We start from the raw sequence: 14,817 nt of genomic DNA on the forward strand, positions 1-14,817 counted from the left end.
CAGCCCGATAAATGCCACGCTGTCCGTGTTTTTCTCGCACAAAAAGGGGATTTAAAAACAAAATTAGCACGGTGCCCAAAATTATTTATAAAATAAAACAACATCAAACTTATTTAAAATAAAAATACTAATTTTGAGTTTATTAATTGAGCCACAAGAAAAAAAAATAAACTTGCAGCGCCAGCACTATTGCCACGACAACAATTGCAACATTAATATTGCCGCAAGAAGTTAAGTTTTAAGGGATTGCATTAGCAAAAAAAAAATTCCAAATCTATATATCTATGCAATAAAAGTGCTTCTTTCTTTCGTAAAAAAAAAAAACAAAAAAAAAAAAACTCGTCACGGTAAGACCGAAAAAAAAAACATTTTATTCTACCCGTGTTTTTAAAGGATTGCATTATAAAAAACATCCATCAAGCTTTCTTTTTAAAATTCTTCACAATAAGGCAAACAAATTAAAGTATTAGAAATTACTAAAAACTATATATATATATATAGTCGTGAGTGGACAGTTATTTTTAAGAGTTAAATTATAAATAACTTATTAATTCAAAATTTTCAATCAATCAACTATCTAGTAGGTGACCCAATAATAAAAATTTAGAATCAAAATATTTGTTCTCCTTGTGATCTCAGATTTGAATTCTTTGTTTGCTAATATTGATGATCATTAGAGATTTATCTAGTTATTAACTTCATGGCTCGTGAGAATTAGTTGAAGTGCGCATAAACTAGCCTGGATATCTCGCGTAAATAAAAAATAAAAAAAAAATTATAATCAATCACTCACTTACAAATTACGAAATATATGTGGCAGAATTTAAACTATGGATATGTCTTTATTTTATTGATTACTTGACACTTTGACTATTGCTAAGTGGCTTACTTGCCACTGTAAGCTAAGATCTTGCTTAACTAAAGAAAGTTATGCAAGTTTTCATGATTATTATTGGACTAGATTTGCTCATGTCATTTAAATATTTTAAAAAATGTTCATAAAAATCCCAATAATAAAGGTTAGAGAAAGGCAAGCAATATTGTCCTTAACACCACACCTCGACTTTCATTGCATTTCATAGTCGACGGAAATGACCATAATTGGTTGTGTAATACTTTACTATCTTTACCGATTTGGATGTTGAAGTTAAATTGTGTCTTCGTTTTTATTTTTAAGTGGGGTGGAGATTAATGATCTATTACTTGAATTTCATACTAGATAATGAGTTTACCATGACACCATCAAGTTGTCTTAATCATGCTGATTTGTTATTGCAGTCTAACCGTGTTTTTGGATTTTTTTTTCTAACTTTAAATTATTTATTTTTATGTTTTTTAATCATTTAGATATATTAATATTAAAAATAAATTTTAAAAATAAAAATATTATCTTAATATAATTTTACACAAAATAAATAAATTTACTACACCACTAAACAAAAATTATGTAAGAAGCGCAAGTTGCTTATTTGAGTATCAATGAGTGGTTCTAAATCTAGGCACTTTAACCCTAAGTCCCAGCCTACCGGAGCAATGCCTTGCAGGCTTGAAGAAACAAATGATTTCCATCCAGCAACGAGGCCAGGGGGATTGATTTACCAACAAACATCTTTTATCACCAGAACATACCATGCAAGTGTCCATCTGGATTAAAGGTGGAGGTGAATCACTAGAGAAGAGGAAACGTGGGAAAGAGAAGGCTCCCTTTCTCCTCCTTTATTGATGAAAATGGCCGGTAAAGTAACCTTGAATAATGAATATCGGCCCACATTCACAGAGACCAAAGAGAATATATCTAGAGGAGTAAAGTGACAATAAAATAGAGACGGTGGGAGAGGCTATAAAGACAAAATGGAGTTCCTTCTCATCAGAAGATTCAGAAGCAAATGTCCCCTTACATCCCAACAGGCCATCCTGCTTCCATGTTCCCCTTGCACCACGCTCGTTTATAGCTTCTTTCATTATCAATTATCACTCGTGGAGCCCTCGATTCCCGTTGTTCATTCCCTTCATGTATCGTCTAACAAAATCCAAGGAGAATTGCACTTGTTATGATTTTGTTCTTTAATCTCCATTAAATGCTTTTGTTTTTACCCCAATGAAAAGCTGAGATCCTCCATCATAATCTTAATCATTTGCTTGTTCTGTGAAGTTTATCCAGTGATCAACATTCCCGTCTATTGTATGGCTGTGATCTTGCCATCAATTTGATGGATGGACCCACCTTGTCTTTGTTATCTTCATTTCTCATATCCCAGTGTAATAACTAAATACCATTTGAATTCTACTTATATCTTTAAAAGAATTTAAATTTAAACGTAAATGTACTGTATATTAAGAATGTGTGGGGGGACGCGGTGAAACCGTATTTTTAAAAAAATTATTTTTTTTTGTTAAAATTTAATATACTTTGTACGTTTTGGATTGTTTTGATGTGCTGATATAAAAAATAATTTTTAAAAAATAAAAAAATATTATTGGTATGTATTTCAGTATAAAAAATTGTTTGAAAAGTAACCGCTACCACACTGCCACACATATTTCAGGGGATAACTCAGAGGCTATATCTGCAAAAAAAAATTTTGGAAAGAAACACAAATTACTTTCCCTCAGACAGAATAATAAGCCCAACACAAACAACATTAGGGGATTTTACAGGATAAACATTGCATGCTGTGTCTTCCTTTTTCTTTATTTGAGGGAGATTACATCATTAGGCATTGACCCAGATACAATCATGAGTAGAAAATGAGGAAACCACACTAGTGCCTCGAGGCATAATGCGCTAGGGTCCCAGCCCACAGGCACACCATCTTCTCCTTTTTACAATGCTCTACCGGTTATTGTACTGGGTCGGTCCGAGCCATCTGTTCACACCTAAAGTCCATGTACTTACGCCATGAAAAATGGATGTCAAATTATGGAATTTCTTCCATGACTTGAACTCTTTGAGATGTGGATCCTAAAATATATTTTGTGGGGCCACGAAAATTACTCTGTGGAACACTGGAACTTGCTTGTTTCTATTGAACACCACTCCGTGGTCCCCACCCTTTGACAATGATAAGGCTCTATCCCTTACAGGTGATGTCCCTTGCTTAAACAAGTGGGTAGGGCCCGCTATTTTAACAATCTAGGAGACTGGATTGGGTAGATGTTCATGGTAATACACGAGATTTAGGGTAGGTTTGTTTTTTAGGCTGTGTTTCACTTCAATCATATATTTTATTTTCTTTCATCAATCAATATATATCTGGATTTATATTGATTTCATTGAAAATTGTTGCCTGGGTGCATGTTAAAAAAATTATAATTTATGGTTTTTTTAAACTGTAAATGTCAACATGGGCTTGCATCTTCTTTCAATGCGGGTAACCTGAGCTTATTTTTTAAGAATATATTTGCTATAAAAAAAATTAAATTGTGTTTTTTAATGATTTTAATATGTCAATGTAAAAAATAAATATAAAAAATAAAAATATTATTTTTATATATTTATAAACAAATAACACTCTTAAAAAACACTGTGCGTTACCCTGTCACAAAAACAATTGACGATTAATTAAACTCAATAATAGAAAGTCAAGAATCAATAAAATAGCATTAAACACATGATCAGCTTGGTGGGCCCACGTTCCTCAAATCATACGAAACCATTTCCATGATGGACACGTGGAACAAGATCAACGGTGCTTGGACATATCAAGCTGAGAATACGGCGAGTTTAAGTTCCAAAGCCATAGAATAATGTGCTGCTAGAGAAAGACTAGAGAGAGGAGAGAGTCCACGAATTATCTAGTCCGCGTGCCACTCGATTTTAGCGTCACGTCTAGACCGTCCGATCATATTCCTCATCCACATAATGCGTGCTCGCATCACGTGGCGATACTTGGACTGTCAAATCTATACTAGAGGTGCCCTGAAATTCTACTGGGGAGCATGGCCCTGTGGTAGGACCTAAACAGCAGTATGCTGGGGACATTTTTTTTTTTTACAAATAAAATCAAATTCAGAATACTCGCAAAATCTTCTTCTTCTTCTTCTTTTCAAAACAAGATTTTGGCTTACACACGGTAGCTAAGTGCGTGTTTGGGCATTTGGATTATGCCTTAAAAATAATAATTAAGAAGAGTTATAAATTGTATTTTTTTGTATTAAAAATATAAAGTTTTTAATAGGACAGGTGTAAAACTATGTTGTATATTGATTAATTAAATATTTTTAAAATTATTATTTGAGCAAAATATATTTTCAACCACTCTCAAACAAATCCTAAACTTAATAATAATAATAATAATAATAATAATATTGAAGGTTGGAGTTACCTTTACTTCGTTCATTAAGTATGTCCTTTATATCATAGTGGTTTTAAAAAAATATTTTTAATTGTGATTTTAAAAAAATATTTGATTTTTAAAAAAATTGGTAATATCATTGTCATAGGTTGTTTTAGCCTCTACAAAAGTAAAATCTGAAACATAAATACGTGTGAAGTCTTATAAATTTTTTTTATTTAACTAAACAAATATATTTTTATTTATAATTAAGAAAAAATATATTTTTCAGTGCTGCAAACAATGTGTTATGTAGCACGTCAATCCCTCTTCAAGATGCCAAATTGCTAGGAGGGGCGATATGAGACCACCAGCGGTGATAAGGTCAGAGAGAAATAGGTGTAATTATTAGCTGTAAATTGAACTAGCATGGTTGCCACTATTTTAAAAAGTAGTTACTTAGCATTTATATACTCCGCATTTGTTGGGATCAACGAAGATGTAATAAAACGTTATTCGGAGGATGAGGTTTGTCTTTGCTTGGATTTGGCCTCGGAGCCACGCCAAGGAACTGTCCCCTCCCTCAACTTGGATCGATGGCTGCAAGATCCTCTCGGCATGGTGTCTACTGTCTAGCTAGAAGACAAATTCAACAAAGTCGTCCTCGAGTTTTTTATTTCTTTGCTTAGGGTGACTCCTGCTGTCCCCACCTTCGGAAAGGCTGTGCTCTTTATTCTCTCGGGATAGGGCCACCGATTGTGGTGGTAGGTTGGTCATGGCAAAAAAAAAATAAAAAAATAAAAAAAATCATAATAAATGGAGATCCGTGCGTGACCCTCTTGCCCATGCAACAGTAGCGGCATGGACATCCCATTCCCTTTCCATACTACTGGAAATTCACGAACATGGCATGAACCAGTTATTTTGGAAAGGTCTCCCCTCTCTTTTTTTTTTCTTCTTCCTTAGTGGATTCACTTTGGTGCTTTCAAATCTCAACCAACCAAATCTCACTCTTTCTGGCCAAAAATATATTGTAATGCCAACTACGTATGCAATCGAGTGTTCCCCTTTCGTTCTTTCATACAAGGAGTTTATACAAGGAGCTCCTTCTACTTCCTTTTAGCCATTGGAGATTTATGGGGTTGTTTTATCTACCATTTGAACTTGAATCCTCTCTGCATTTTAAGGTTATAAAAAACAATGCTAAAAACTTTATAAATAAATACAATTCTCTCGATTTAGCCTGGAAAACAACCGTGATTTACAGAGGCATTGATATTTGATAGCTAAATATATATACAACCCTGAGGAACTCCGTGATCACATCCAAGAAAGGACTGACATGCAAGATACAAGGAGGATATGCACACCGGAACAAACATAGAAGACAAAATGGAGGCTAGATATAAACTTTGAAGTCTCCAGCCATGCGGAGGCCAAATGTGAAAGCCAGAAACGGCGCCGTGCACAGACAAGCACGGGGGCATGACACGCAATCGCTTCATGTTATCCTGTGCCTCCCCCTATTGTTTTGTCGTGAACCGCACGCTTGAGGAACGGTCAAATAAATCAGACCGCAAAAGCGCATGGGGATATATAAAAGCCTTTCCTCTCTCCTTCTTTTTAATTTCCAAACAATCAAGATACCAAAAACACATAAACAAACCAGAATATGCTGTGAGAGAGCAGGTGAAATGTAAAGCACACCAAGATCCATGTCGCAAAAGCCAAAAGCTAAAGCTTAGAAAAAAGAGGAGAGACTTTGGAAATTAGCCACCAATTATTGATTATTTAAGTCTACAAACCAAAAAGTTTATCAATTAAGTCACCCATCTCGTAGAATTGCTAAATTAGGGCTCGGTTGGGTTAGAAAAAAGAAGTAGATATAGTTCAATTCAGTTTTTTTATTAAAAAAAAACCAAAGCAAAGCTTCTTATATATATATTTAGAATCGGATATAACTGTAATCAGTTCAGGCTGACCAGATCCTATTCAATCTTTTAAGAAAAACCATCAAACACTTGTTGTTTTCTCATGTGTTTTTTCTAGGGGTTTTATGAGTTTTTTTTCATGGCTAAGTCCAGTTGTTTTTTATAGAATATGGGGATAACTAAAATAAAATCATAAAATGGATAAAAATGAAAATCAAAAGAAAGAAAAAGGTAGAATAAGATACGAAGTTGTTAAAAAAATAAAAAACATATATATGTGTAATTACAATTTTTTGCTGCAAGTAAAACCTATCTAAATATATATTGAACATGTTATCTTTTATACATTAAAAAATATTAACTTCATGTTTTAATAGAACTATGCAAATCTTAAGGGTTTAGGACAAGAAAAGGTGCATTATCATCATGAATAACAAACTTTTAAAAATTTGGGATCTTTTTTATATTCATTCTTAAAAATCTGGTTTAGTTCAATTAAATCGATTTCAAAAGCCTTAAACCCAAACATACTAGTTTTTTATTGGTTTTCTAATTTTTTTTTCTCAATTATATTTTTTAATTTTTAATTTTTATGCTTAGCTGTAATTATATAGATACATCAAGAATATATAATAAGAAATCCAAAGAAAATAACACAATATAAAACACTTAAAAAACTAAGCTTTTCATAAACATCATCAATCTTGATATCTCGGATAGAAACTTGTTTGGAAATCATACCGATCTCACATACAAACTTCTCCCAAACAAAGTAAGTTCGTCTTGATCGTTTCATAAATAAATAAATAAATAAAACTGATGAATTGCTAGGCATGATCTTATCATTTCATACAATCGAGCTACAACATTATAAAATTTGTTTATATATTCTATTTTAAACACATATAAAACTAACCCCTTTCGAAAAAAAGTTAAGGCTCCACGTTAAGAACATGCGACGATCAATCAGTGGAGGATTCAATGGAGAGCAGGTTTAGTTCGAGGACTATATCAAGAATCGATAAATAGCTGAGAGATTAAGTTCAAGGTTTCCCTAAAAAAGAGCACCCCCTCATAAATCCTCGTAATCCACGTGCTAAAATGCGCCACTCTCGCATTCTTTCTTTCTCTCTCCCTCCCTTTTTAAAAACACACACACACACACACACTATTTCTATTATTACTTGTTGAAATCACTATCCTCTGTGCCTGATTTCGTGTTCTCCTTGTTTTACTTTGCTTTATTAATTTTATCTTATTTATAGCATCCTTTACTTTTGTTTTAATTGGGATTTTGGACTGCCTTAAAACAGTTTAAAGCTGCAAAGAAATAGCCATTTCCGGAAAGTGTGAGTGCAGGTTAGCAGTATGCCTACCCTTTCTAGTTTCGAGCAAGAACCAGCGTGTCACTGCTTCACATTTACAGAGACATAAATCGATGAGATAGATAGAGGGAAGATTTCTTTTTGTTTTTTGGATTTATTGATGATGATGATAGAGGGAGATCAGTGGTTTCATTGATTGAAAAGTCGGACGAATAGTAGCTACAAGAACACCACACTCATGCTTCGGTCCGCGTGCTTTGATGAAAAAAACTTTTGGTTTTTGTTGTGTCAATAAAAAAGCTCTCTTTCCTGCCCCACACCATAAAAGGATCTGTGTCTAGTCTAGTGAATACCTTTTTGCAGGTTTTGTTCCTTGATTTTGGATCATCAAGGACTCCTCAAAGGGGAGAGGGTGGTTTCTCTGTTGTGACCAATTGGATTGGTCTTTTGGGTGAGCTTAAGATTCCTTGACATGGGTCTGTCCTAAAAAATTATCTTCTTTTGGAGGAATATAGGGTTGTGATTTTAATGCTCTAGTTTCTATTCTGTTTGACGGGGGGTTTTTGTAATCGAGGGGTTTGGTGTTGAAGAAGTAAAGATGACATTTTTCTATTGAGTTGCTCTGGTTGTGGGGTAGAGAGGATATACCAGCACAAGTAGAAGCATAATATGGGGTCTGTGGAAGAGAAAATCAAGACAGGAGGGCTTGTTAATGGAGCTCCAACAAATCTTCTCGAGGAAATGAAGTTGTTGAAAGAATTTCAAGATCAGTCTGGTTTGTCTCATGTCACTAAAATCTTCATTTCTTATAAAAGTTTGACCTTTTCTAATCGTTTTCGCCTATGGGCTGAAATGATCCGGTAAAAGGTTGAATCTCTTACATGAAGGCTTAACTTTCAAAAAAATTACAAGTCCAAACGGTACTCTTTTGTCCAAGAGTATGTGTCTTATGTTTTGAGCTTGCTGTGCATTATCTCAGGAATACGGAAGGCAATCAACTCGGAGCTGTGGTACGCTTGTGCAGGCCCACTAGTTTCCTTGCCTCAGGTTGGAAGTCTGGTGTATTATTTTCCTCAAGGACACAGTGAGCAGGTTTGAATTTATATCGTTTAATCTTGACCCTTTCTCCCCTTCTGATTTTTATATCCACTCGGAGCACATTCTTAGGCGATCTCTACTGTACCAAATTGCATTTTGGAGCTTGATCTCTCATCACTTGCATTTTCTTGTTAAGTGGGATGGTTTTTCGTCAGTAGTGTAGTAGACTTACAATTCTAAAACATCAAATCTGATAGTAAGAATTAGGAATTCATTCTGGAAAGAGTAGATGCATCGCATGGTGTACTGTAATTGAATTTAGTTCGTGTTGGTTTTAACAGAAACTGCAGTTCAAAAATGTTCCTGCATATATCTGTGCTTTTGAAGGTTCATTTCCAAATTAGGCACACATGATTCTAAGATTTTGGAAGCCTGCCAAGATAAAATTTTGACAGCTTCTCTTTTAATATGCTGCTGATTGTTCCGGCTTGATTTATTAAACTGACGACCAGTTGATTTGCATGTGTAGGTGGCAGTTTCCACGAGAAGATCAGCTACTTCACAGATCCCCAACTACCCAAATCTGCCTTCTCAGTTATTGTGCCAAGTTCACAATGTCACCCTACATGTATGCCATTTTTTTCCGATTCCACTTTGCGTTTCTTCATAGAGTGCACCACTGTTGTATAAATCTCTTGTTAGAAGGGCAGTTTTTTTTTTTACCTCTGATTTACCTTTATTTCATAGGCTGACAAAGATACAGATGAAATCTATGCTCAAATGAGTCTTCAACCAGTGAACACTGTAAGCTTAAATAATGTCAGATTATCTTAACTTCATCCCATTTGCTTATCCCTTCATCCAGACTAAAAAAATGAATCTACGCTTCATGTAGGAAAAAGATGTTTTCCCTATACCAGATTTTGGGCTAAGGCCCAGCAAGCATCCAAGTGAATTTTTCTGCAAAACTTTGACTGCTAGCGATACAAGTACACACGGTGGCTTCTCAGTGCCACGCAGGGCAGCAGAAAAGCTCTTCCCTCCACTGGTGAGCTAATCTTGCTAAGTTGAAAATCCTTGCATTGCAAGCCCTGAAGAAACAACGAGCTGTTGTATTAAATTTGCTTGTCTGTCCCAGGATTACACAATGCAACCGCCAACTCAGGAGCTTGTTGTAAGGGATTTGCATGATAATACCTGGACTTTTCGCCATATATACCGCGGTGAGGAACTATCTCAGTTGTAATTTATATGGCGAGGAACCATCTCTGAATGTGGATTTCATCCCGCTTCTTTCCTCTTACGCAGGGCAGCCAAAACGACACCTTCTTACAACTGGGTGGAGTTTATTTGTGGGTTCAAAAAGGCTTAAAGCAGGTGATTCTGTTTTGTTCATCAGGTAAGCTATATACTTTGCATTTTTTTATCTGGATGCTACATAAACCTGCCTTCTCAAGTTAGCTTAACAATACCAAAAATTAATGATACATAAACCTCTATCTAAGAAATTCTCAATTGAAAAGGTAAATTCAGTTTTTCTGCAAAATTGTGAGATGCTTTGTTGTGCAGTTTGACAATATTTAATTGTCAAGAACATGTGTTAACAATGGGTAAACCTTCATGGATTTTGTAACTCACTATAGTAATCTTAAAGCTACCCATTCTCTGTAATCACCAGGGATGAAAAGTCACAGTTAATGGTGGGTGTGAGGCGTGCAAACCGTCAACAAACGACATTACCATCATCAGTTCTATCTGCTGATAGCATGCACATTGGTGTCCTTGCTGCTGCAGCTCATGCTACTGCCAATCGAAGCCCATTCACCATTTTTTACAATCCAAGGTTTGTTAAATTTACAATCAAATCCTAGTTGTCCTTTGCCCTTTTTATCTGGTATCCGACTCTTATTAGTGATTGCTGCTTTGTACAATTCATAGGGCATGCCCTTCAGACTTTGTCATTCCTTTGATTAAATTCCGGAAAGCTGTATTTGGAACTCAAGTCTCAGTCGGAATGAGGTTTGGAATGATGTTTGAGACAGAAGAGTCAGGAAAACGCAGGTAATATTCTGAGTTCTTTGAATCCTTTTACACTTTAATCAGGCAGTGGTTATGGGTAAAACCTCTGCATAGATAGGAATTATGAATTAGCACTGTATAATAATCAACTGATTAATTCTTCATCTTAAGCGCACTGTGATAAGGATAAAAGTGTGATTTGAACGCATTTATATTCTTATTGCATGCTTTAAGGTTCTGAATTTATGCAAGTCTGAATATACAGTGCTTGATTAATTGCTTGTAATCTTTTTCGCAGATATATGGGCACAATAGTTGGTATCAGTGACTTCGATCCACTGAGGTGGCCTGGTTCTAAGTGGCGGAATCTTCAGGTAGATTAGGCTACTTGTGGATCTGACCAAATCCTTTTCTTTCACAGTGATGTTTGTTCTTGTGTTGTCATTGGTGTTGTCTCTTTGATTTGCTAATTAGTAATTGACTTTCATTTTTTCGTTTTACAAACAGGTGGAGTGGGATGAGCCAGGGTGTTCTGATAAGCAGAACAGGGTTAGTTCATGGGAAATTGAGACTCCTGAAAGTCTCTTTATTTTTCCTTCTCTGACTTCAGGTCTCAAACGACCCTTGCAGTCTGGATTTTTAGGTAAGGTTTAACTTGGTGCTCGGTTTTGGACTCTTTTTTTTCTGGGAAAATTCGTTGGAAATTCATTTTATGTTGTTTGTCCTGCGAGGAGATTCTGAGTGGGGGAGTTTGGTAAAAAAGCCCCTTTCATGGCTTCCTGGCAGTGGAAATGCAAATCTCCCATATGCTTCAATGTCAAACATATGTTCTGAACAACTGATTAACATGCTAATGAAACCTCATCCTATTAACTATCCTGGAATCTGTGGAGCTGCACTACCAGAAGTTTCTGCCGTGAAGGTGGCTTCATTAGATGTTAAGAACATGCAGGCAACAATTAATCAGATGCCTCAGCTAAACCAGTCAGGAGTTACGTCTGTAGAAAACCAGAATTATTCACAGATCTGTCTAGACCAATCTGATGCCATAATCTCATCTTCATCGAAAATAAATGTAGCTGGGAAGTCATTTTCTTCAAGCGAAGTTGAAAATCAAGCATCAGTTGGAGTTGGTGAAAGAAAATTAAAGGCAGAAACTGAGCATTTGCCAGATCAGTTAAGCCAGCTAACCTCAACAGGAGAATGCATTGTGCAGAAACCATCATCGTGTCCTATGACCCAGCAGAATGCCACAAATCATCTAGCGTTCCAAAACCAGAATCAGGGCCACTCACAATTACAAACCAGCCTCTGGCCTGCACAGGCATTTCCAGAATCATCGCTACTTAATTCCCAACAGATCCATTCACCTCTTGCTGATGCTACTGCACCTAACTGCTCACTACCGTTTCTAGATGCAGATGAATGGATATCACATCCCATGTCTCTTGCTGGGATGTATAGATCGGAGCCCTTGTCTATGTTTGGATCACAGGACACATCAGTTGTGTTCCCGGAAGCAATTAATCCCTCTTTACCTTTTATGAATCAAGATGTGTGGGATCATCAGATGAGCAATTCAAGATTTCTATCCCAAGCAAACCAATTGGTTTCTTTGACTCAGCAAGAGCCTTGTAGCTTAAACTCAGGTGCAGTGAAGGATTTATCTGATGAGAGCAATGATCAAAGTGGGATTTATGGTTCTCTCAACTTTGACGCCAGCAATGCGGGTGGTTCTGTGGTCGATCCTTCTGTCTCAAGTGCTATACTAGATGAGTTCTGCACATTAAAGGATGCTGATTTGCAGAATGCTTCGGATTGTCTAGTCGGCAACCTCAGCTCAAGCCAGGATGTTCAGTCTCAGATTACCTCAGCAAGCCTAGCAGATTCCCAAGCTTTCTCACGGCAGGACTTTCCTGACAACTCAGGTGGTACATCTTCGAGCAATGTTGATTTTGATAATAGCAATATGCTTCAGAATAGCTCATGGCAGCAAGTAGCCCCACGTGTGCGCACATATACCAAGGTATGAATGATTGTCTTGTAAATAAAAGATATTTGTTAACTGTCTGCTTGGACCATACATCGCATTATTCACATAACTTTTTGAATATGGAAGACTTTAGTCTAGTGAAGTTGTTCCTTAAATGTTAACCTTTGTCTACGTTTTAAGCCCTCTGCGTGTTTGTGAGCGTGGTCAAGGGCTTTTGAATGTTTCAATTTTAGGTGCTAACAATGTTTGGGTTTATTACAGGTTCAGAAGACAGGGTCTGTTGGCAGGTCAATTGATGTCTCGAGTTTTAAAAATTATGAAGAACTATGCTCCGCTATTGAATGCATGTTTGGACTTGACGGGCTTCTAAACAATCCTAAACGTTCTGGGTGGAAATTAGTATACGTGGACTACGAGAATGATGTTCTACTCATTGGTGATGATCCTTGGGAGTAAGTTCTATTTTTGCTGGCATGCTTCTAGTTATTTTTTACCCGTGTGTAGATTCTAATCGTTCTATATATTTTCATCTCCAAGCTGTCCTATTCTAGGCCTAAGTTTGATGTGCTTGTGTAGGGAATTTGTCGGCTGTGTCCGTTGCATAAGGATCCTGTCACCTTCAGAAGTTCAGCAGATGAGTGAAGAGGGAATGAAGCTTCTTAACAGCGCTAACATCCAAGGGACCAATGCACCCATCACTGAGGGTAGCCATGCTCGATAAAACCACTTCAACTAAGTGACGCCCCCTCGCAATTAACGGGATGTTTTCCCATGCGGTGACAGTGAATGTTCCCGGAATGGTTCTCTGCCTGTTCAAACCTAAAAGCATTCCCGGAGAACTTTACGGCAGAGAGGGTGAGTAATGTTGGCTCTTCCGATTTAGCTCACGATGTATTCTGATATATGAATAGATATGTTATATTAGTTGATGTTATAATTAAGGGGATGATGGATTATATATTATCCTTCCAAAGAAGCTCAAGACATAACTACTTAGCTTATAATATAGTAACATGCTAGTTAATAGATTTGTTTGTACTACTTGACCAGACAAGCTTGCTATTTGCTTGGACAAAGTTTCTTGTAATGGGATGATGGTATGGTGCGACATGTCATTTATAGTGCCTTGGGGGCTAAGCGAAGTTTGGTTGTTCCATGATTTGGTTTAAAGCTTGAGTCATAATGAATAATGAGTTAATTTAAATTGGTTTATTTTATTTGTTTTTTAAAACAAAACTATTTAAAAAAATCAAACAAGATTTTATTTGAATTACAGGGTGGTCTTTTGAATCAACTGAGTCAAATTCAAATTGTATCAGCTCCCGGGTGGTTTTATAACTATGCTTTTATAGTTTTTCAAAAAGTGTATTTGGGCCGGGTCTCAGCTTCATCCTGCAAGCAAACATTTGAGGTAATCATAAGCTATGACGTGGGCTTAGTGCTGTTAAGATAATTTCCGAACCAGTTGGAAATCGAATCGAAGTCTTGTCCCAAGAGTGGTTATGTAGGGGATTCGGGCAGAAGCCCAGAACCTTAGTGTTCAATCTAGAAGACAGAAACATTAATATTTAAAGGATTAAGTATAAAGAGTTCATCATTTAACTTAAAGTCAAGCACAATCTGAAAAATTAACGTTTGGTTACTATAGACGAGACACAGAAAATATATCTCCGTGTATTTTCTGGTTTGTTTTTTATTTTTATTTTTTATCTTCATCAATTAAATATATTTTTATACTTGTCTTGGAAAAAAAAAAACGCAGAACAACTTGTGCACAAATTCATTGCCACTAACACGAGATGGATCGGAGTGTTTGTCAATATCCCTTTATAAAACGACACCAAAATCTTACCTTGAATCAAAGATCATATAAGTAAATGATCAGGTTTATTAAAGGAACTAAAAAGAGAAGTGATATTATTGTAGAGTTTTTATTGTCGAACACAACATCAAGGTGGATTGGAACAATAAAATTACAATTTTATTACTGATAACAAAATATAAATGGCCTTGAAAGCAGGGTGAAGGGGTTTTTTTTAGGCAAAATTAATTATTTGTTTTGCTAAAAATTAATTTTTTTTGTGTTTTGAATTGTTTTAATGTGCTGATCTTAAAAAAAAATTTAAAAAAATAAAAAGATATCATTTTGATGTATTTTGACACAAAAAAACACTTTAAAAAACAAACGCAACCACTCCCAAACGGGCTTTAACAATAAGTATTTTTGGCTTTTTTAT

The 14,817-nt window shown here is 35.8% G+C and overlaps 1 protein-coding gene across 1 annotated transcript; it reads left to right on the plus strand.

Annotated features, from left to right (window-relative positions):
- The first annotated feature begins 7,358 nt into the window (after positions 1-7,358).
- Positions 7,359-13,736, plus strand: LOC133693529 (auxin response factor 5-like). The gene is made up of 14 exons (XM_062114755.1): positions 7,359-8,305; positions 8,510-8,622; positions 9,098-9,196; positions 9,316-9,372; positions 9,464-9,616; positions 9,707-9,791; positions 9,877-9,967; positions 10,247-10,411; positions 10,507-10,629; positions 10,886-10,961; positions 11,095-11,230; positions 11,319-12,613; positions 12,842-13,032; positions 13,157-13,736. Exons 1-14 carry the CDS (start codon positions 8,200-8,202, stop codon positions 13,299-13,301), a joined length of 2,835 nt encoding a protein of 944 aa, XP_061970739.1. The 5' UTR covers positions 7,359-8,199; the 3' UTR covers positions 13,302-13,736.
- Positions 13,737-14,817: the final 1,081 nt, after the last annotated feature.

Source organism: Populus nigra, chromosome 5 (assembly GCF_951802175.1).
Source record: "Populus nigra chromosome 5, ddPopNigr1.1, whole genome shotgun sequence".
NCBI lineage: Eukaryota > Viridiplantae > Streptophyta > Magnoliopsida > Malpighiales > Salicaceae > Populus > Populus nigra.